Here is a 24,019-nt window from a genome sequence, read left to right on the forward strand (position 1 = left end):
AGGAAGCTGAGATGGGAGGATTGCTTGAGCCTAGTTCAATGCTGGAGTGAGCTATAACCATGCCACTGCACTCCAGCCGAGGTAACAGAGCAAGAACCTGTCTCAAAAAAAAAAAAAAAAAATCTTACAATGGCTTCTAAGTGTTCAAATGAAAGGAAGAGTCACAAGTCTCTAAATTTAAATCAAATGTTAGAAAGGTATGTCAAAAGCCAAGATAGGCCAAAAGCTAGGCCTCTTGCACCAAACAGCTGGCCAAGCTGTATATGCAAAGAAAAAGTTCCGGAAGAAAATAAAAATGCTACTCCAGGCCAAGGTGGCTCAGGCCTGTAATCCCAGCCAGCTTTGGGAGGCCAAGGTAGGAGGATTGCTTGACACCAGGAGTTCAAGAACAGCCTGGGCAACATAGCAAGAACCTGTCTTCACAAAAAAAAAATACTTTTTAAAATTAGACAGGTGTAGTGGCACGTGTCTGGTCCTAGCTACTTCGGAGGCTGAGGCAGGAGGATGACTTGAGCCCAGAAGTTCAGTGCTGCAGTGAGCCATGATCATGTCACTGCACTACAATCTGTGCCCTATCGCTTTAAGAAAGAAATGAAAATACGCAGAAGCAAGCAGTAATCTGTCTGTGAAAAAGTTCCGTGTTGATTTTATGTCTAAAAAAACTTGTCTTTTACTCTCCCATTTAAATTATAATATTAAATATATCAGTTTCTAAATGGTCAATCACATTAAATATGACATCCAATGAAACTACTGATACCGGGCCCCTGCAGTAAATGTTTTCCCTCAATAGTTAACTTTATGACAATATTTACAATTCACTTTAAATTTCCAGAATATAAGACCTATACAAATATTTTTTTAATGTGTGGATATGATCAAAAACTAGACAAAAATTATTTTTTTATGAAAATAATAGATGTTCCCCCTGGTTTTCTTCACTGATGTGTTCATGCAGTTGCAATTCACCATCACTGACACACCATAATCAAGAAAAATAGATAAGGCAAGCAAATAAAAATTACTTAAAGGGAATTACGTAACTGTATTTACTTACTCTCCAGGGCCTCCACAATAGCAGTAACACTGCTGGACATTGGTTTTATGACCTGCATCCCATTCAAGGTCTGCCACACTATAGGGTAATGTCTGCTTCATGACTTGCAATGCTTTGGCATTTGGTCCTTTCTTAAGTGCACCACCCCTCTACATTAGAGGGAAAAAAATGTGAAAGAGTGAAGGCTAAAATTTTAAACACAATTCTATACTTTAAAAATGACTGACACTTCTGGAGAAATTTCCTTTCCAAACTTTTACCACATCACAAACTGTCTGATTAATAATAATCTCTATTTTTCTTCTTTCAAATTACTGCACCAATTCCCATATCACTATCATCAAATAAAGTGAAAGCATCATTAAAAAGTCACTTAAGCATCATTAGTCAAATAAATAGCACCTCTTTCTACCCAGCATTCATTGCTCATTTCATTCAAATAAACTTTCAGTGTACACAATCACTATGTTGATAATGTCTCACAAATTCCATCAGGGCCTTGGCCCAAAACACTTAAAATATACCTTTGTTGTTGTTGCAAAAACACACTGCCGACAGAGCCATTTTTCATCTGAATCAATCACACTGGAATCAATATGAGGTGTGTGACACAACTGATGATATCCTTAATATCAAAAAAAGCATAAAGCAAATTGTTTCATTAATACTTTCAACACGATTTCAAGAATGCCTTTTAGCATTATTTCCTACATTAATATAATTAATAAACAGGATAATTTCAAATTATCGATGTAAAGTATTTTTAGTCATTAATCTTCAACATAGGCATTCAGTATGCAACAAGATTAAAAGAAATCAATGTTACCTTGGCCACACTTGTCACATATAACCATTTCATTGGGAGCTTCTGAATACTCTTCTTGACATATTGTACAGACCATTTCCCCACTTCCAGTGGCTCCTAAAATATTTAAAACACATTAAAAAAGAGAGTCATAAAAAATTCCATAAAACAAAACCACTTTTATGACTCAGTGGGCAGCACATATGCACAATGTTTGCTAAGTACATCATAATGCTTTACAAGACAAAGTACACAAAATGGTATCTCTCTGCTCTCTGTGTTCTTTCTACCTTTAACTTAACATGCCTGTCTACTTTCATAATTTAATCTGCTTTTTGGCAGAAGGCATAATTTAAATTGCTCTTAAGCATCTTCCCTTATTACTTATTTCTCATATTCCCACTCTTAAAGGTGAAGGTGGAGATGAGGGATGGGCGACAGCAGGTAGAGGAGGTTTGTGAACACTAGAGCTACTTTATAGAATACTTATCTATTCATGTACATACATTCACTTATCCTACACCACTAATATCATGAAATTAAAGAAAAAAAGCAAGGAAGATAAGTAAACTGCCTCTTTCTCTTTGAATTCAGAGCATTTCCTTTTACTTACTAATTTATTAAACAGGTTGAACACCAATTATTTAATCTCCAGCTTCTGAAATCTAAAAATATGGTATCCAATAATGTACCCTAACAAAATACCATTTCAACAAAATTTGGGGGTCCTACAATTATTAATTTTTTTTAGCAGAACAAGTGAAACATTTCTTCCTTAGACATTTTTATTCTTAAAAAAAATCACACAAAATTTATAATACAATTTACCACCCTAACGCATTATCATTTCCAGTATTCTCATCTTGTCTGTTTCAACAGAGTCAAATTCACAATACACACACTTTATGTACATAACAATAAAAACTTACAATTTTGTGCTATGGGCCAAGCACTGTGTAGGATCTTGATATATTTTGTTTAATTCTACAACTAACTTATAAATACACTATTTATAGAGAAGAACTGAGGCTCAGACAAAGTAACTAACCCAAAGACTCGGAGAAAACATCAAGACTAGGATTCAAACCCAGATGTGCCAAAATCCATGTTCTCTCCACTACGAGATGGTTCACCAATACTATGTAATATTTCTTCTATCAAAAGCATTTTTCACACAGCTAGTTTTCAAAATTGTAACTTCTCATAGCTGCATAGTATTACATCTAGTGGAAATAACCCAATTTACTCCATTATTACTCTACTCTCGGACATACAGGTTGCCAACTGTTTTTCTTTTTTTGGAGGGGGGGAATCTGTCTTTTGTATTTCTGCTATTTATTTGTTTGTTCTGGTCTCTTATCCACTCTCTTCTGCTTTGTTTGCTTCCTTTTATTTTTCCCCTCAGATAGGGTCTTGCTGTGTCATCCAGGCTGGAGTGCAGTGGCATAGCCACAGCTTACTGCAGCCTTGACTTCCCAAGCCCAAGCAATGCTCCCACCTCAGCCTCCCAAGTAACTGGAATCACAGGCGTGTCTCCCAATGCCTAATTTTTTTTTTTTGTAGCGACAGGATCTCCCTGTGTTGCCCAAGCTGGTCTCAAATTCCTGGGCTCAAGCAATCCTCCTGCCTGGGCCTCCCAAAGCACTGGGATTACAGATATAAGGCACTGCGCCCAGCTGTTTGCTTCTTGGTACACTTCATTGAAGGTGGTCTTCCATAGCTTCTGGGTTTATGATTCCGATCAGGACAGTAACCAGATTAAGCCTGGGAACTCTCTGTGAAAATTTACCAATTCCCTGGAAATGGAACGACAGCCCCCCTAGGGTAGGTGCCTGACCTGACTCTCACTGTAACTACCTGGACTAATGACAGGGAAGGCAATTCCTCAGAAAAGGGGGTAGTGGCCCAAGAAACAATCCTGAGAAAGCTGGGAATTAACTTTTACTTGTGAAATCAAACATACATATATATTTTTTACCATCAAGTTTACAAGAACCTTCCTATATAGCTTAGTAATCTTCTATAGACTCCCTTACTCTAAATCCAATTGACTAGAAAGCCTTGGCCATTTCATCTTAGAAATACCAAATTTTTTGTTGTTGTTAAAATAAACTTCAGGAAACATTTTTCACCTAGTATTTTTTTAATTATTTCTTATAAATAAACTGCTAGAGATGAGTCTATTAGATAATCATAAACTTTTGCGTTTAATGCAAATGCAAAACCACCGAAATAGAAATTTACACTGCCACCAGCAATGCAAGAGTATATCATTTCATAGAAACCAAAACAGCATTAGATGCTAAGATTTATAACCCTTACATTTATGTAATAGTTGTAACATGATATATTTCACCCTGTTGACTACTAATATTTTGCTTTATGTAAAATTTTTAAAAGAAACTCATTAGACAAATATAATTTATTAAGTTTTGATATACATTATTGGCAGGTTTCTTAGAAAACTACTAAACCCACTCCTCACTGAAATATGCCATAATGCAGGTTTCAGATTCATTTATTCATTTTTATAGCAACTATAAGTTTCATATGTGCTACTATCGGGGTGCTAAGAAGAGTTAAATGACCAGGAGCAATCCTTTGTAATTCCAGGAACAGCAAAAGGAACCAGTGAAGAAAGAACAACCACAGAACATTAAACTGACATACTGAGTGCAGCACTTATAGAACAGGAAAGGACCTCTCACACAACAACTTTCTATCTCTATGTAACACTGGTTTCTTCTTTTCTACCACTTTTAAAAGCAAAGAAGGAGAAGTAGAAAGGAGGAAGTGGACAAAAGGACAGACAGACCTATTATATTAAATCCACAGGAAACTCCAGAAGATCTTTAAAAGCTGAAAGAAACACATAGCTAATGGAAGGGGAGTAAAAAGCAGCATAACATGTTTCACTGCTATTACAGAGAGACCTATGTTTACAAAATAAGGAAAAAAGAATAATTTTGTGTGCAGGGTAGTAAGATCTGCTCAATATTAGTAGTGTTGGAGATCTCCTATCCCTTTAAATCTTATGAGTCACACTTTTCTCTGGCTCCTCAATTTCAGATTCAAAACATAATTTTAGTCCTTTAAACTTATCAGTCCAGGAACCATAAAAAGTTTCTCTAGAAAAACATTTTACCAGAGTAAAAGCTACTTGGTTCCCCACCTAAGCCCTGAGTACCAACTATACAGATGGTAATTAGAACATTCCAATTCCTTTACCAAAACTTTTTTTATTCTTAAGAAACATTAAGAGTAAAGTCAAGAACTAAAACATGGCAGAAACCTACCATAAAATTGAACTTGGTATTCAAATATAAAACCCAAACGTTAAATACTTTGGCAAGGTGTCTACCCTTTAGGGAGAAAATTTATCTCTTTTCTATGAGAATACACAAAACACAGGTCTTAGTGTAGGCCTATTAAACCAGCAAAAGGAAAACCAAAAGTAGGCCTTTAAAGACAGCTAAAATACTCAGGTTTTTAGTAAAGATTGGTAATTTTTAAAAGTACTTTGCATGAAAGAGGTACCTGGTGAAATATCTATATTTAGCAGATGCTAAAAGCATGAAACAATCATAGTTTCTAATAATAGAAATCATCACAAGAAGCATACCTATGGCCAAACCAAGACATACTTTTATTTATTTTTATTGGCACACCAATATAGCCTCATTTTCCCATTTAAACATAAAAAACCCATAACTAAGTGGTAATTTTAAACCATTCTTATTAACAAATATTTCTATTATTCTAAATCAGTTTTATATGTCCTAACTTCCCAAATCATCTGACAAATAGTATGCTCCCAATAAACACTTGCTTTCTACAAATATAAGCAAGTAACAGCTGAATTGAATCCCAAACCGTTACTGAGATTAGTTACCAAAGATTTTTCTTCAAAGTTCTTAGAAGGGTCTTAATATAGCTTACGGGTATAAATTAGGGATGCATCTGTCCTCTAGAGTATTCTTGTTCTTCTTATGGTCTATAATAAAGACTATGCTGATTTTTTAACCTCTCCTCGGAAGTAATACTGAGTTATCTAAATACATTATATTCAACAGACAACATCATAATATGACAAGTTGAAGAAAATCAAATTTTAATTTAAATCATGTTCAAGAGAAATAGTAGCACCTGCCTGTTTGAATGTCCTTCCAGAGAACCCAGGATTTAGAACTGTCTTCAAATATGATGAAGCAGCTCTGTTTCAATATGTTTATCTGCAATACAGAGAAATACTTAACGGTGATCTCTTAAAATTAAAAACATGAAGTTAAATTTAAGATTATTAAATGCTTACTGCAAAAACAGCAAAAGATACATTAAAGTAACTTGCCTTTTTGATAGTGCCAAGATAAAACAAGCCATCTGACCATCTAGCTAGGACATCCTGACCCTCTTCAAATTTACATGCTGGCTTTTTGGCTTTATGTCCATCCTGTAAAGACAGCTTGGTCAAGGATGTTGGGGTCTTTTGGTTTCGACGTAAAGGAGACCGCTTGTGGACCAGTGAATTACCTGCCCCTGTAGAGTCTCTGTTTAGAGAACAAAAGACCATACATAAGACGACTTACTTGTAGAGCTTATTTTATACCAGTGGGATATTTTATATGTTAATCAAAGTTTTTAATTTGTTAAAAACCTTAAGACAAAAATATAAAAAGTACCTCAAATCATAAATACTCTCCAAACAAAGCAGTTTAAAACAAAATGGTAACAATTCTCAATATCCATTCACTGCCTACTCTAACTGAGGCCAAGACTCAGCAAACACTCCAAGATAACACATTCAAGGCAGCTGTCATCAAAATAACAGCTTTATGTTGAGGTACGCAGGCCATGGTCATGAGCAAATAATGTCTTGAATCTCATGACTGGGTTTAGGTAAAGAATAAAAGTGAATTACATTTTAATCTCTTGATTATGCCACATGCAGTTAAGACACATTAACCAGTGACTTCAAGGGACAGCTGGTGTTATTCATACTCTTAACACTCAAAGGAAGGGCAGTCATGACCTTCTCCTTACAGGGAATCACTACTGAATTGAGCAAATATGCAGATTGAGAGTTTAAAAAAAAAAAATTGAGAACCAGCAATTTCATTAAATTATAGACAAATAGTACACTATAAGGCCGGGTGCGGTGGCTCACCTGAGGCCAGGAGTTCAAGACCAGCCTGGCCAACATGGTGAAACCCTGTGTCTACTACAAAATACAAAAATTAGCCAGGCATGGTGGTATACACCTGTGATCCCAGCTACTGGGGAGGCTGAGGCAGGAGAATCATTTGAACCCAGGAGGCAGAGGTTGCGGTGAGCTGAGATCATGCCACTGCACTCCAGCCTGGGCAACAGAGCAAGACTCTGTCTCAAAAAAACAAAAACAAACAAAAAAAAAAAAAAAAAAAGGAAAGTACACTATAAGAGTACTTAAAGGAAAAAAATATATATTAAATACTGTAAAATTACATTATAACTTATGTATTAGACATTCCATAAACAGCAAAGCATACCACCATCAGCTTTCTTAAAGGTAACAAAGCAGTGTTTGGTTTCACTTTTCCAAATTAGATTTTTCACTAATTAAACAGTGACATGTAAAACTAGATAGACAATAATTCTAAAAATAGCATAAAAGTTTAGTAAAAATAAAATGAGCACGGAAATTAAAGAAAAAAGTTTCAAAAAGTTCCTAAGTATTAGGAATATCTAATTTCAATACCTAAAAATACAGAAATTCTGGGAAACCCTGTCACATGCTAAAACACGGATGAACCTTGAAGATATTATGCTAAGTGAAATAAGCCAGACAAAATGGATAACTATTCCACTTATATGAGGTACCCAGACGCTCAAAGTCATAGAGATGGAAAACAGAATGGCGGCCAATGGCTAGGAAGAATGGGGAGCAGGGAGTTAGTGTTTAATGGGTACAGTTTGAAAGAAATACATTTTAAAGATATCCAAAGAAATAACTGGTACCTTCCCAAATTTGCTGAAAAACATTATCTACACATCCAAGCAGCTCAACAAATTCCAAGTAGGATAAATGCAAAGAGATCTACACCCAGCCACATCATAGTAAAAATGCTGAAAGGCAAAAAAAAAAAAAAAAAAAAATCTTGAAAGCAACAAGAGAAACACAATATATCATGTACAAGGAAACCCCAATAAGATTAACAGTTGACTTCTCATCAGAAACAATAAAAGCCAGAAGGCAGTGAGATGACATATTCAAAGTAAGCAGGCTGCAGGGAATGGGTGCTGTCACCAGAGAATCTTATATCCAGCAAAACTGTCTTTCAAAAATGAAGGTGAAATACAAACTCCCTGATAAACAAAAACTGAATTTGTTATTAGCAGAGACATCTTACAATGAATACTACTATGATTGAAAGCAAGTAAACCCAGAAGGAAATTCAAATACACGTACATACACACACACACACACACACACAGAACACCAACAAATTATAAAAGACAGCATAAATGCATATTCCCTCCAAAGCAAGTATACAAAACAATATGTACATAATTGTATTGTTAGACCCATAATATATAGAAATGTAATATATTTGGCAATAATAGCACAAAGGAAGTATATAGGAGCAAAACTGTTACAACTGTTTCAAAGAAATGACACAGGCCAGGTGCAGCATGGCTCATGCCTGTAATCCCAGCACTTTGGGAGGCTGAGGCAGGAGGACCCTGAGTTCAAGAGCAGCCTGGGCAACAAAAGGAGACTGTCTCTAAAAAAATTAAAAAATAAAAATTAGCTGGGCATTGTGGCATGTGCCTGTGGTCTCAGCTACTCAGGAGTCTGGGGTGGGAGGACTATATGAGGCCAGGAGGTTGAGACTGCAGTGAGCTGTGATGGTGCCACTGCACTCCAGCCTGAGCAACAGAGAGAAAACCTGTCAAAAGAAAAGAAGAAAAGAAAAGAGAAAAATGGAAGGAAGGATGGACACAAGACGCTAACTTGAATTCACAGGAACAAACAAACAAAAAAAAACAAAATATGGTAATTAAGGTAAATATAAAATGTAGATTGTCACTTCAAGAAAATATCTGCCTTATACAGAACTCAGTGGCTGTTTCAAGTAAAAATGGTGTTGAATGAAAAAGCTGCTAGTTCAGCTGGCAACTCAAACAATGGCACAGGTGCCTTATGCCATTTCTATTTTATCACACATATTAAAAACCTGGCCAGCACGGTGGCTCACGCCTATAATTACAGCATTTTGGAAGGCCGAGGCAGGTGGATCATTTGAGGCCAGGAGTTCAAGACAAGCCTGGCCAACATAGCAAAACCCCCCATCCCTACTAAAAATACAAAATTAGCCAGGCGTGGTGGTACGTGCCTGTAATCCCAGCTACTCCGGAGGCTGAGGCAGGAGAACCGCTTGAACCTGGGAGGCAGACATTGCAGTAAGCCAAGATCACACCACTGCACTCCGGCCTAGGCAACAGAGCAAGACTACATCTCAAAAACAAACAAACAAACAAACAAAAAACATTCTTAAGTGAAATAAGGTTTGGGGGTACGTGTGTGTGTGTGTGTTTATATTTTTTACCGTTAGTACACAATGAAGAATACAAGTACAGTTTGATGCCGCTGACTTGATTCATGCTAAGACACAAAGCAATTTTATCTAACATTGTTTTTCTGTGCCATAGTCAGCTGTGAGGAGAAGGCACTTTTGGTAGTATAATTAGAGGGGTTAAAAAGTTTAAATGTTTGACAAGATCAGTGCAAGAGAACAGAAGTAAAAATGCAGGAAGAATCACAATGAATTATCATCAGGGATGCTCAAGGAGAGGGTAAGAATCCTCTTTCTCCAGACTTCGAAACAATTTAATGGCTTCACAGTATCGGAATAACTCTATTAGCAATCAACTTTGAAAAAAGCTTTAAGGGACAGAGTGCAGTGGCTCACACCTGTAATCCCAACACTTTGGGAGGTCGAGGTGGGCAGATCACCTGAGGTCGGGAGCTCGAGACCAGCCTGACCAACATGGAGAAATCCCGTCTCTACTAAAACTACAAAATTAGCCTGGTGTGGTGGCTCATGCCTGTAATCCCAGCTACCTGGCAGGCTGAGGCAGGAAAATGTCTTGAACCCAGGAGGTGGAGGTTGCAGTGAGCTGAGATCGCACCATTGCACTCCAGCCTGAGCAACAAAAGTAAAACTGTCTCAAAAAAAAAAAAGGCTTTAAGTTCAGTGTTCACTTGAGGGATTTTGTATCCCTTCAGTTAAAAAAAAAAATAGCCAAAGCCTGAACAATAATTAATCATGGGTGAAAAATGACCTCAGTAGAATGCCATGGCAGGTCTGTGTTAAGACCTCGAATTCCAAAGTAGAAACTGTACAAAAATAAAAATTGCAAACATTCCCAGTTTCATACGCTTTGCTATTATTTCAATAAATTATCCCCTTCTTTCAGGATGGCAAGGTCTCTCTCTATCTTACTCTCCACTGTACTACTCCTGCTGCATAGCACATCCTTAGGTCATAAGGTATCAAACATTTTTTTATTTTTCCATCTCCTAGTGTTTATGCCCTGCTTCTCCTAATATTTCTGGTGTGCTGTGTCTCACATGAGACCTAACCTAATTATAGTTACCCTTGATTCCTTATGCCCCCTTCCCACCACCTTCTCATTTTTTCCCTTCCATTCACAGCCAAACCTCCAGGAAAAAATTACTGTGATTACCAAGTGCCTAATCCTACATTAAACATTCAACATATTCATGGCCGGGCATGGTGGCTCATGCCTGTAATTCCAGCACTTTGGGAGGCCGGGGCGGGCAGATCACGAGGTCAGGAGTTTGAGACCAGCCTGGTCAATATGGCAAAACCACGTCTCTACTAAAAATACAAAAATTAGCCAGACGTGGTGGCCGGCACCTGTAATCCCAGCTACTCAGGAGGCTGAGGCAGGAGAATTGCTTGAACCCAGGAGGCGGAGGTTGCAGTGAGCCGAGACCGCACCATTGCACTCCAGCCTGGGCGAAAAGAGCAAGACTCTGGTCTCAAAAAAAAAAAAAAAAAACATACACACAACATTCAACATATTCGTTCACAAATCATTTTTGGGTCCCTATTATGAGCCACATACTGTGCCAGGCAGTAGATATATAGAGGTAATTTAATACTCAGAGCACTGCTTTAGAGATATTTTTGCAGATGAGATTTTACGGATCCCTTTTTACATGAGGAAACTGCAACTGCAAGACAGATTATAACTTGATGAAGTTTATTATAGGATACCAACCAGAGCCAGCATTCAATAAATCTCTCTGAGCACCCTCCAATTAGCACTCAACTATGCTTAAAAACTTGCAAGGATCTTAGGGGTGGAGGGTAGAATAACTAAATTCTCTTGATTCTTTGTGCTTCCTTCCCACCACTTCCTACTCTTTCCTCCCATTCGCAAGCAAACCTCCAGGGTAAAGTTATACACGCTTAATGTCTCCACTCCTATAGTCTCCTCCCCTTTTCAGTGTTCGGCCCACTTCAATATAACCCACTAACTTCCCCCCGAACAGGGAATGTCTGTCTCTTATTCACACTTGTATCCTCAATCTCTGCATAGGGCATAATACATAAATGGCAGAAAGATTATGCAGAATTTATAAAGTCAAGAAACGTCTATATTTAAGGAGTTAAATTTTTTATCTAACCAATATTTAAGGAGTTTAACTTTTCATCTTTATCTACTTTTTTTTTTTTTTTGAGATGGAGTCTCGCTCTGTCGCCAGGCTGAAGTGCAGTGGCATGATCCCAGCTCACTGCAACTTCCGCCTCCTGGGTTCAAGCGATTCTTGTGCCTCAGCCTCCCGGGTAGCTGGGATTACAGGTGCATGCCACCATGCCCAGCTAATTTTTGTATTTTTAGTAGAGACAGGGTTTCACCATGTTGGCCAGAATGGTCTCGATCTCCTGACCTTGTGATCCACCTGCCTCGGCCTCCCAAAGTGCTGGGATTACAGGCCTGAGCCACAGTGCCCGGGGTACATTTTTAATCTAATGTCTCTAAGCACAAATCATCTGTTTTGCTTTAAGTAAAAAATAGACTCTACTTTCATTCACATTTAAGACAAATACACATCAACCTTTTACCCACATAAACATAAATCCTGTATAAAACTGCATTAATAGATCATTTGTGCCAGGCATGGTGGCTCACACCTGTAATCCTAGCACTTTGGGAGGCTGAGGCAGGAGGTTCACTTGAGCCTAGGAATTTGAGACCAGCCTGGGCAACACAGTGAGACCTTGTCTCTACAAAACAACAAAAAAAAATTAACTGGGTGTAGTGGCACACGCCTGTAGTCCCAGCTACTCAGGAGGCTGAGGTGGGAGGATCACTTGAGCCCAGGAGGTAGAGGCTTCAGTGAGCCATGATTTCACCACTGCACTCCAGCCTAGACAACCTGTAACAAAAACCAAAAAATACATACATAAATAACTTGTAAAAGCAGTATCTTCTTTTAAAATTTCTCTGCCCAAAAAAATCTTACAGAAAACAAAGCTAGAAAAGAGTAAATTACCCATAAAGTCACAACTCAAACATAAGTAGGATAAACATCATTGTACATTTTCCTCCCCTAAGGGTTTTCATCTATGCAGTTTCCCCCACCCCATTATTGTCACTGATTACTTCCCTCTTTGCTAGAATGTGACCTTTATTAGAAGCCAAATTAGTTTTTCTAATTTTAGAATTTATTATTTCCTTTCTGATTACAAAGGTAAACATGCTGATGTTAGAATAAATATAGAAACATATAGTTAAAAGTGAAAATTCTCCACACAATCTCCTCCCACAAAAAAAAGTTAATCTCCTGATTTTTCTTATTTGTACTACATATTTATAATTCATATAAATGTTTTTAATAAAATACAGGACATTATATATTGTTCTATATATTTTCTCACATAACAATGTATCTTGAACAATGTAATTTCCATCTGTTATGTAAATATAAAATAAAAGCACATAAAATAATCTTTTCATCAGCTGCTAAACTGCTTTCCATCCATTACCCAATGGAGGAAGATTTAGGATGTTTCCAATGTTTTAACATAAGCAGTAACATAAACCTCATTCTTCTACATTCCCAACTACTACATAGGATAAATAATAAAAAGAATTACTATATATATAATAATATACTACGTATATTTTGCCTTTTTATAATAGAAAATTACAAACGTAGACAAAACAAGTATAATGAACCATCAAGTGACACCCAGTTTCAGTTAAAATTTCTTTTTTTTTGAGACAGTCTCACTGTGTCGCCCAGGCTGAAGTGCAGTGGTGTGATCGCGGCTCACTGCAACCTCTGCCTCCCGGGTTCAAGCAATTCTCTTGCCTCAGCCTCCCAAGTAGCTGAAACTACAGGCGCCCACCACCATGCCCGGCTAATTTTTTTTGTATTTTTGCAAAGATAGGGTTTCACTATGTTGGCCAGGCTGGTCTTGAACTCCTGACCTCGTGATTTGCCCGCCTCAGCCTCCCCAAAGTGCTGGGATTACAGGCGTGAGCCACTGCACCTGGCCCATAAAATTTCATGGCTAAAATTATTTCATTTATATACCCATATCCCCCCCATCCTCATGTGTGTATTTTTAAATATCATAGGTATTATCAAATTATTCTCCCAAAAGGTACCAACTCACACTCTCACCACACCTTCACCAACAGGAAGAATTATCATTCTTTTGCTCTTTGACAACACATACTTTATTTCTATCTACAACTCTATTAGTAGTAGTAAAAAAAGCATGTTTCTCATAGGTTTGTTAACAACTTTTTTTTTTTGAGACAGGGTCTCTGTCACCCAGGCTGAAGTACAGTGGTGCAGTCATGGGTCACTGCAGCCTCAGTCTCCCGGGCTCAAGGGATCCTCCCACTCCAGCCTCCCAAGCAGCTGGGACTACAGGCACACACCATGCCACCATGCCCACCTGATTTTTTTTTTTAATAATTTTTAGTAGGAATGGGAGCAGGTCTCAAACTCCTGAGCTCAAGTAATCCCTCCGCTTTGGCCTCCCAAAGTGCTGGGATTATAAGCATGAGCCACCACGCCCGGCCTATTAACAATTTCTAAGTCTTCTGGAAACTGCAGTTGATGTTCTTTGCCCATTTTTAAATGAAATGTTAATCATTGTCATAATAATTTTCAAGAGCATCTTATATGTTATAACCCTTTCTTATACATATTGCAAACATTTTTCTGAGTTCATATACTAAAGTGCCATGAGAAACAGACTTTTTGGTTGGGGGATCAGTACTTCTTTTGGGTACTCAGTTGACTCTGGTCAGTAGCTACAAAGCTATATCCCTCATCTCACCTCATCTCAGATTCAAACTGCCTCTCCTGTTTAAGCAGCCAGGGATTGAGGGGAGGGAGAAAGAGGTAGTTATTATATAACAGGCATATAGTTTCAGTTTAATAAGGTAAAAAGTGTTATGGAGATGGCTCAATGTATTTAATATCACTGAACTGTACACTAAAAATTGGTTAAGATGGGCCAGGCATTGTGGCTCACACCTGTAACTTCAGCTCTTTGGGAGGCCAAGGCGGGAGGACTGCTTAAGGCCAGGAGTTCAAGACCAGCCTAAGCAACAGAAGATCCAGGCTCTACAAAAAATTTCTTTGAAATCAGCCAGACGTAGTGGGATGTGCCTATAGTCCCAGCTACTTAGGAAGCTGAGATGGGAGAATTGCGTGAGCCTGAGAGGTCGAGGCTACAGTGAGCTGTGACTGCACCACAGCATTCCAGCCTGGGTAACAGAGAGAGAGGCCCTGTCTCAAAAAAAAAAAAAAAAAAAAAAAACCAGCCTGAGCAACATGGCAAGACCACATTCCTACAGAAAATTTTTTAAAAATTTGCCAGGCGTGATGGCACATAGCTGCAGGATCACTTGAGCTCAGGAGTTCGAGACTGCAGTGAGCTGGAATCACACCACTGTGCTCCGGCCTGGGAAATAGAGTGAGACCTTATCTCCTTAAAAAAAAGGTTAAGATAGTAAATTTTGTTACATGTATTTTAACTCAATAAAAAGATTGGGAGAGAGGGCTCATAGTCACTACCACTGTATCACTGCTAGTGATATACATCTTGAAAGAGATTGCCTGGACAAATAAGTTTCTTCCCTTGAGACCAAGTGTTCAAGCCAGTAACTCTTTCTTGGTTTACTACCCCAGAATAAATAAGACCCTGATTCAAGAACTTGAAAACTGGATGTTTAATTCAGAAGTAGTGTGGCTTAGGGAAAATGGATTAATTCTTCCCAATCCATTCCTCAATTTGTTCTCCTAGTGAACTAAATAAAGAACTATCTCAATTCTTAGTTGCCATCTTTCCCATGCCCACAATTTCTTCCCTTCCCTGGGAAAAGTAGCAAATATGTGGTTAATCGCATGTGAAGGATATAATATAACCTAAGAAAAATGCTATTTTTGGTGAAAACTTTCATACAGATAAAGTCAAATTCATGAGGCCAAACAGGGCCAAAGTAAGGCCCAGGTATAAAGGAAGCGACAGGTAATCTGCTTAAGCTTGGCACTGCATTAAAGCTATGAAGAAGGAATTCTCTTTTATCTCTTGAGACAGGTATGTAAAATGAAGCCGGAGATTCATTGCCTTCTTTCTGGTTGAGGTTTCCCTGAAAGTAGAAAGTCAAAGAGAACCAGGGTTGAACCTAAAGGACAGAAAGCATAAAGCAAGCAGCTTAAAGGCCAGCTCTACTCTACTTCTTAGTTTTAGAAACAATACAAAGCTGAGGGCGGTGGCTCACGACTGTAATCCCAGCACTCTGGCAGGCCGAGGCAGGCAGATCACGAGGTCAGGAGATCGAGACCATCTTGGCTAACACACAGTGAAACCCCGTCTCTACTAAAAATACAAAAAAATTAGCCAGGCGTGGTGGCAGGCGCCTGTAGTCCCAGCTACTCAGAAGGCTGAGGCAGGAGAAGGGCGTGAACCTGGGAGGCGGAGCTTGCCGTGAGCCTCCCATGCCACTGCACTCCAGTCTGGGCGACAGAGCCAGACTCTGTCTCAGAAAAACAACAAAAAAACAAAAGAAACCAGAATGCCACATATGTGGTTTTTGAGAAAAATAGCAAATAGTATAGAAAAAAATTAAGGTGAAAATCACTAGTTCCTCACTCCACCACTTCTAATATTCCAGTCTTACTCTCAGAGGCAAGTGGGTTTTTTTTTTTTAACTCTTTCAGCTATGCCTTCTGAAGGTACCCTCATATTTACAAATAATGTGTTTATACTTCTCTTTTTAAATTGATCAACTTCAAATCTGACTTCTTGCTATTGAAGTTGATAATTCACATCTTATGCCAACTCCTATTTGCTACCTCCCATCCTCTACAAATCTTATTGAACTATTTTCACTAAATCAGTAAGTTTTACTTATTGTACAATGTGTAAATATTGGTCATGCAAAGATAAGTGGCATGCCCTTATTAAATATCCTTTCTTATTCACTTTCCATTTTTCCCAAAATTGCTTAATATATCCTTTTGTTGCCTCCTGTTTCAAACTGTCAATGATAATTTCAAATCTTTTTTCCACATGTAACTCCTGCTTCTAAAGCTTTCCATGTTCCTGTGCCAATCTAGAATGACTATCCTCTAAGCCTTGCTCTTGTCATCTTGTAAGTTCCCCTTATCACTCTGCTTTCTAGATCCCATATTACTTTGCTGGAGCAGTGGCTTACAACAGAAGACTATATAAACCTTGTATACCTATTTCAATCCCACCCTCACAATTGACCAATACTTTCCCAGATACAGAATTTAATGTTGAAAATATTGAATGTTGAACACTTCCCTCGGAAGTTTGATAATATTCCTCTACTACACTCAGCATTCATAATGAAAAATCTGATGCCACTCTGACTTTTAATCCTTTATAGGTTACCATTTTTTCCTCAGAAAGTTTCTAGGATCTTCATTTATCCTTAATGTCTTAAAATTTCATAATGATGTGTCTAGGCATAAGGTCTTCTTTCAATCATACTGTCCAGCTCTTGGTAAATCCTTTCATTTGTTTTTCTGTTTATCTTAGACTCTCCTTTGATGCAGCAGGCTTTCCTCAACTATTTAGTGGCCCTTAGTTGTCCAGTGACAGTTAAGATTGAGGTTATATAAATCTACATGGGATCTCTTCACATATGATGCAGCATTTGTAGAGAGGTGAGCTTTGCCTTAGTGTGATCAGGTAGGGAGGCAACACTTAGACTGACAAACTCTGCCAAAATATGGAGGTCTTTCTTCAGGACCTTATCAATGTAAAAACCCTCTCTACATTCTTTACCTGAGGGGCTAGACAACCGGGTATAGGTGGGTAGTGTCCATCTGTTTACGATATAGACAAACATCCCCCTCTTACCATCTGTAAATGTCATCCTCTCATCCCTCACCTTGCTGGAACCCATGGTCAGGGGTTGCTACTAGTGGCTCAGAATTAGCAGATACCCTAGTTTTACAACTGGGCAACACTGAGAAGAAACACATTCATTAGAGAACAAAGTTAAAATTTTGAAACCATTACAGTAGGTATTAAGTATCATAAATACTGCATATAAACTATATTACAAATTACAGACCAACTGACTTGGAATCCCAATTCCTATTTGTAATGGTTCATATGCAAAAATGCAGCCTTCTTATAAACAACCAACATATATAATTTGTCTCCTAACCTACTGACAACTTATATTTGAAAACTGGTATCTCAGAGTATACTTTAATTAAACAGAACATTTTAACCAACCAAAACATCCATACCCCAAATCATTTTATAATAAGAGTCCAATGAGAGTTAAGGAAAACATGATTATTGTATTTAAACTCAATGGCTCTGGTCATTCAACAAATATACAATGCCTGCTATATGCCAGGTACCATGCCAGGTGTTAAGAGAGACAAATGTGGAAAGATACAGTACATACCACCAAGGAACATAGCCTTTGTAGAGAAACACATGTGCACACCAAAAAAACTATATGCAGTGTAATTCCTATAAGAAAAATATCTGATCTATCCAGAAGCAAAAGACAGGGACAAACAAAACTTCATCAAGACTTAGCTTTTAACTATAGACTTAAAGGATGAGTAGTAGTTTCAGAGATGAACCTTAGAGAGGACTTCATAAGCCTAGCGAACATATGTAAAGGCACAAAGTCATGAGACAACACACACTTTTCTAGGAACAAAACTGCAGTATAACTGCAGCTCAAATTAGAGAGAAAGGGGCATAGATAACATGAACAAACGAAAAAAGACCAAGCTATAAGAGTAGAGACATTGCCTCTTTGTCTTATTTACTGTTATATATCCCCTGTACCTGGCACACATCGATTCTCAATACTGGCTGAATAAACAAACACTATGCAAAAGAGAGAAAACGATGGGAACCCAAATAAATCTGCAATAATCTATTAATAAGAAAAGGGCCAGGCGTGGTGGCTCATGCCTGTAATCCCAGCACTGTGGGAGGCTGAGGCGGGCAGATCATTTAAGGTCAGGAGCTCGAGACCAGCCTGGCCAACAAGGTGAAACCCCGTCTCTACTAAAAATACAAAAAGTAACTAGGCATGGTGGCATGCACCTGTAATCCCAGCTACTCAGGAGGCTGAGGCACGAGAACTGCTTGAACCCGGGAGGCAGAGGTTGCAGTGAGCTGAGATCGCACCACTACACTCCTGCCTGGGCGACAGACTGAGACTCCATCTCAAAAAAAAAGAAAGGAAAAACCTGAAATCAGGCCAAGAAGAAATTGGAATTTTAAAAAATCCCTGGATAGTAGGGTTTTAAGTAACCTAATTTTCATACTTTATATTTTCCAAGTTTTTAAAAATAATCATGGCATCACTCTTATAACAATAAATAATTTAAAAGTAAAACAGACAGTCATTAAGAATTAACTTTATGTGGTATTGACAGCAAAGGAGAAATTCAGAACAACTCCCAAGTTTTTAACTTGGGAAACTGGGAAGATGGTATGGGGGAAATTAGGAGGAAAGTAGTAGCAAGTTTAAATCATCTCTTTCATCCAAGAAAGGACGTCTGCTAGGCAAAATATTTACAAAAACTGACCATATACTGATCTATAAAGCAAGTCTCAACAAATTTTAAGCTATAAAATCATACAGCATGTATTTTATGACTACAATGCCGTAAGACTCCAAAATCAATAAAAAGATAACTTAAAAGTTTGGAAATCAAGACATACACTTTTAGGCCGGGTGCAGTGGCTCAGGCCTGTAATCCCAGCACCTTGGGAGGCCAAGGTTGGCAGATCATTTGAGCTCAGGAGTTCGAGACCAGCCTAGGCAACATGGTAAAACCGCATCTCTACAAAAAATTAAAAATTAGCCAGGCACGGTGCTGCATGTCTGCAGGCCCGGCTACTCAGGAGGCTGAGGCAGGAGGATCAATTGAGCCCAGGAGATGAAGGCTGCAGTGAGCCATGATCACGCCATTGCACTCCAGCCTGGGAAGCTGAACGAGACCCTGTCTCCAAAAAAAATAAATAAATAAATAAATAAAAATAAAATATACACTTTTAAATAATCCATGGGCCAAAGAAGAAATCATAACGGAAATTAGCAAGTATTCGAAGTTGAACAACAAAAAGCACATATTAAAAACTTGTGGGATGCAGCTAAAGCAGTAGTTGGAGAGATAAGTCTCAAAATACATATAATAGAAAAGAAAAAAAAGTTAATGAATTGAGTAGCTATCTCATGTTGAAGGAAGAAAAAAGAAAATAAGCCCCCAAAAAGTAGAAAAATAAAAGAACAAAAATTAACGCAGGAGAAAAGAAAAAAGCATATGACAGAACAAATGGCACCAAAAGCTGGTCCTCTGAAAAAATTAATAAAATTGGAAAACATTTGGGAAAGATTATTCATGAAGTCTAGGAAGCAGCTGGCTATTAAGATCCACAGCTCAGAAAATCTGGTTTGGAAGTGAAGATTTAGAAGTTGTAACATATTAATAATACGTATTTGGGGCCCTGGATAGAAATGAGAAGTGAAAATGAGATGAGTAGGACTTTGCTGTATTAAGATAGGAGAGTAAAGATTTATTTGCTCCTTTTCATGACAAAACAAAGAGAAAAGAAAAAATTAAAACACACTCCATCTTCAACCATACATGATGTTCCACATTCATGTTACATGTGAAATTCTAAATCACAATATATGAAGATGGAAGGCAGATGGAAGAATGAATGCTTGGAAAATAAGGAAGAAAATTAAACATAAGTGTCAGCTGAAAAGAACAATGAGGAATGAGAAGCAAATCCATTGCTCTACAGAACCTCAAAAGACTAAAGAATTGTTGACACAAGACTCAAAAGACAGAGGTCAAGTGGGAGCATTAAGAATGGAGAAATAGGGCCGGGCGCGGTGGCTCACGCTTGTAATCCCAGCACTTTGGGAGGCCGAGGCGGGCGGATCACGAGGTCAGGAGATCGAGACCACGGTGAAACCCCGTCTCTACTAAAAATACAAAAAATTAGCCGGGCGTGGTGGCGGGCGCCTGTAGTCCCAGCTACTCAGAGAGGCTGAGGCAGGAGAATGGCGTGAACCCAGGAGGCGGAGCTTGCAGTGAGCCGAGATCGCGCCACAGCACTCCAGCCTGGGCGACAGAGCGAGACTCCGTCTCAAAAAAAAAAAAAAAAAAAAAAAAAGAATGGAGAAATAGACCGGGTGCAGGGGCTCACGCCTGCAATCCCAGCACTTTGGGAGGCCAAGGTGGGCAGATCACAAGGTCAGGAGTTTGAAACCAGCCTGGCCAATATGGTGAAACCCCATCTCTACTAAAAATACAAGAATTAGCTGGGCATGTTGGCATGCACCTGGAGTCCCACCTACTCAGGAAGCTGAGGCAGAAGAATCGCTTGAACCCGGGAGGTGGAGGTTGCACTGAGCTGAGATTACATCACTGCACTCCAGCCTGGGTGACAGAGTGAGACTCCATCTCAAAAAAAATAAAAATAAATAAAATTAAAAAAAAAAAAAGAATGAAGAAATAGCCAGGCAGGGTGGCTCACACCCGTAATCCCAGTCAGTACTTTGGGAGGCCAATGTGGGCGGATCACTGAGGTCAGGAGTTCGAGACCATCCTGGCCAACATGGTGAAACCCCGTCTCTACTAAAAATACAAAAATCAGCTGGATGTAGTGGCGGACTCCTGTAATCTCAGCTACCTGGGAAGCTGAGGTAGGAGAATCGCTTGAACCCAGGAGGCGGAGGTTGCAGTGAGCCAAGATTGCACCATTGCACTCCAGCCTCGGCGACAAGAGCTAAACTCCATCTCAAAAATAAAATAAAAAGAATGAAGAAATATGTAGAAGTTGGTATAAAAGGACACTTGGAAGCCAGGTGAGGATCACTTGAGGCAAGAAGTTCACAACCAGCCTGGTCAATATAAGGAGACCCCACCACTACAAAAAAATTTTTTTTAATTACTCAGGCATGTGGCATGTGCCTATAGTCCCAGCTTCCCAGCTACTCAGAACACTTAAGTGGGAGGATCACTTGAGCCCAGGAGTTTGAGGCGGCAGTGAGCTATATAATCCAGCCACTGTATTCCAGCCTGGGTAACAGAGCAAGACCATGTCTGAAAAAAAAGACACTTGGAACCCCCAAGTCACATCTCCTACCCTGTCCATCCCATCAGAATATGGAATGTTTATTCTTTCAAGGAATTGAATCAAGGGAAATACAAGGCACAGAGAGGGGAACAGGTAAGGTGCCAGCTGAAAATAGAAGTAAACTTTCTCTATAAATATATTCAAGCCAATAAATGAAAAAGAAAATGTTTTAAATCACCATTTTGCAACACCTAATGAATAAACAGATCTATGCACTGAGCATCAGTAGCTGCCAAGAGCACAGCAAGAGAAACATTACATGCTTCCTGATGGGAGAACACACAGCACATGTGAAATAGTCTTGCCCACCCCACCCCCTCAAAAGGCAAACCTGAACCTGGTAAGCCTCTAGATCTAGACATCAATTTATAGTAAATGCAGAGAAATGTGTTCAAATGTGTTCAACTACACAGTGGGGATGCAACAGCAAAATACAGGTTAGGAAATGTACATGACAAATGACCTGGTTTCTCCCACAAATAAACTGCACAGAAAAAAAGAGGCAAGATCTAAGATAGAACCTGTAATTGAAAAAAATCTTAGAACATATATTTTAAAACTAGCAAATTAAACTACAATCCTCAAAATGCATATCTGAATAATAAGACTACAAAGAAAAAATAATCACCATAGAAGTCACGATGGAGATTATCTGGGGGATGAAAGGGTTGCCAATGTGGGTTTCTGGGTTAGCTGGCAATGTTCTATTTTTGACCCTGGGGTGATCACAAAAGTTTTCACCTTATATAACAAAGATAGAAAATAAGAGAAAACAGATTAAGAAAATTAGAGGACCAATCAGAAATATCCAACATGTGAAAACAGAAAAAAAGTGGAGAAAAAATTATCAAAGTAGAAGAAAACATCCCAGTACTGAAAGAAGTACCCAGATTGACAAGGCCACAAGTGTCCAGCAAACTGAATAAAAAAGACCTGTTCTAAGAAAATCAAGGACAAAGATACTACGTTTACAAAGAGATAAAAGGGCAACTAAAAAGGGACTGAGAATAATAATCATTACAGCAATATTACAAGTCAGAAGACAGTGGAACTATTCACTTAAAAATCTGAATGAAAAATAAATTCTGGGTGAAAATCAACTTTATAACCAGTCAAATTATCAATCAAGGGACTAAAAAGAGTAAGTAAAGCTGGCCTACGGTGGCACATTCCTGTAGTCCCAGCTACTCCAGAGGCTGAGGCAGGAGGATCGCCTGAGCCTAGTTCAGAGCTGTAGTGTACTATGATCATGCCTGTGAATAGCCACTACACTCCACCCTGGGCAACACAGAGAGACCCTATCTCTAAAATGTAATTTTAGAAAAAGAGAGTGTATGTGTGAGTGTGAAAATTAGAACACTTTCAGCCATATAAAGTATTTAAAGATTTATCCCCCAAGCACACTTTATTTGAGCTTAATAAAACTAAACAGACGGAGTAAACCAAATAAAAGGCAGGCACAGAATGCAAGGTATGTCACACAGAAGGGAAGAGAAAGGAATTCCCAGGATGATGGTAAAGGAAAGCCCCAAGACAACTTCCATGCAGCAGGTCTAGAGAACCAGTCCAAATTAGAGCGGAACTCCAGAAGAACTCCAGGAGGATATCTCTAAGAAAAATAAATGGCACTGATAAATTATATGACAGATTGACATTGTGGAAAAGTGCACTGTGAGACATTTTGTGGAACAGCTGAAGATGTATGACGATTTTAATGTTCAAAGAAAACTAGGCAAATTTTGTTTTTTAATGAGGCAATTTTTAAACACAGTTGTATAAGAAAAAAATGTAAATCTAGAAATAACAGCTAACAAGTGTTTGACACTATTCTAAATTTTTTTTTTTTTTTTGAGACAGAGTCTCACTCTGTCGCCCAGACTGGAGTGCAGTGGCGTGATCTCGGCTCACTGCAACCTCTGCCTCCCGGGTTCAAGCGATTCTCCTGCCTCAGCCTCCCGAGTAGCTGGGATTACAGGCGTGTGCCACCACACCCGGCTAATTTTTTGTATTTTTAGTAGAGACAGGGTTTCACCGTGCAAGCCAAAATGATCTCGATCTTCTGACCTCGTGATTTGCCCGCCTTGGCCTCCCAAAGTGCTGGGGTTACAGGTGTGACCCACCGCACCCGGCCTCTAAATTCTTTACAAGCATTAACTAACCCTCACCACTACTTTGTGGTACCATATTCTACATGGTTCTTCATATGTAAACAATTTTTATATACTCACAAATGAAAACAGTTTAAAATGTTTTATATAACTATATTGAAAGAATGAGGAGAGGAGCAATGAATTTCTTTCTCATCTAACATGTTTATAGAGAAAGCTTTCTCTATAACATTATGTTTCATCTAACATTATGTTATAGAGAATATATTTATAGAGAAAGCTTACCCTCTTATTCCTCTCCTCATTCATTCTCATCTAACATTATAAAAAATATATAAAATTG

The 24,019-nt window shown here is 38.5% G+C and overlaps 1 protein-coding gene across 4 annotated transcripts in view; it reads right to left on the reverse strand.

The window, feature by feature from the left end:
* MTF2 (metal response element binding transcription factor 2) overlaps positions 1-24,019 on the reverse strand; it is a 60,494-nt gene that overhangs the window by 23,193 nt on the left and 13,282 nt on the right. For 2 of the 4 annotated variants that reach the window (XM_032155343.2, XM_032155342.2), the window contains exons 2-6: positions 6,211-6,409; positions 6,013-6,094; positions 1,884-1,979; positions 1,582-1,682; positions 1,058-1,206 (exon numbers count right to left, since the gene is read on the reverse strand). In XM_032155343.2, coding sequence (XP_032011234.1) covers positions 1,058-1,206; positions 1,582-1,682; positions 1,884-1,979; positions 6,013-6,094; positions 6,211-6,409 — 627 coding nt within the window. Of the gene's footprint in view, positions 1-1,057; positions 1,207-1,581; positions 1,683-1,883; positions 1,980-6,008; positions 6,097-6,210; positions 6,410-24,019 lie in introns of those variants that run through there. The other 2 variants (XM_032155344.2, XM_032155345.2) reach the window with 2 other exon arrangements.

This window comes from Hylobates moloch, unplaced genomic scaffold (genome assembly GCF_009828535.3).
Source record: "Hylobates moloch isolate HMO894 unplaced genomic scaffold, HMol_V3 SCAFFOLD_5, whole genome shotgun sequence".
Taxonomy (NCBI): Eukaryota; Metazoa; Chordata; class Mammalia; order Primates; family Hylobatidae; genus Hylobates; species Hylobates moloch.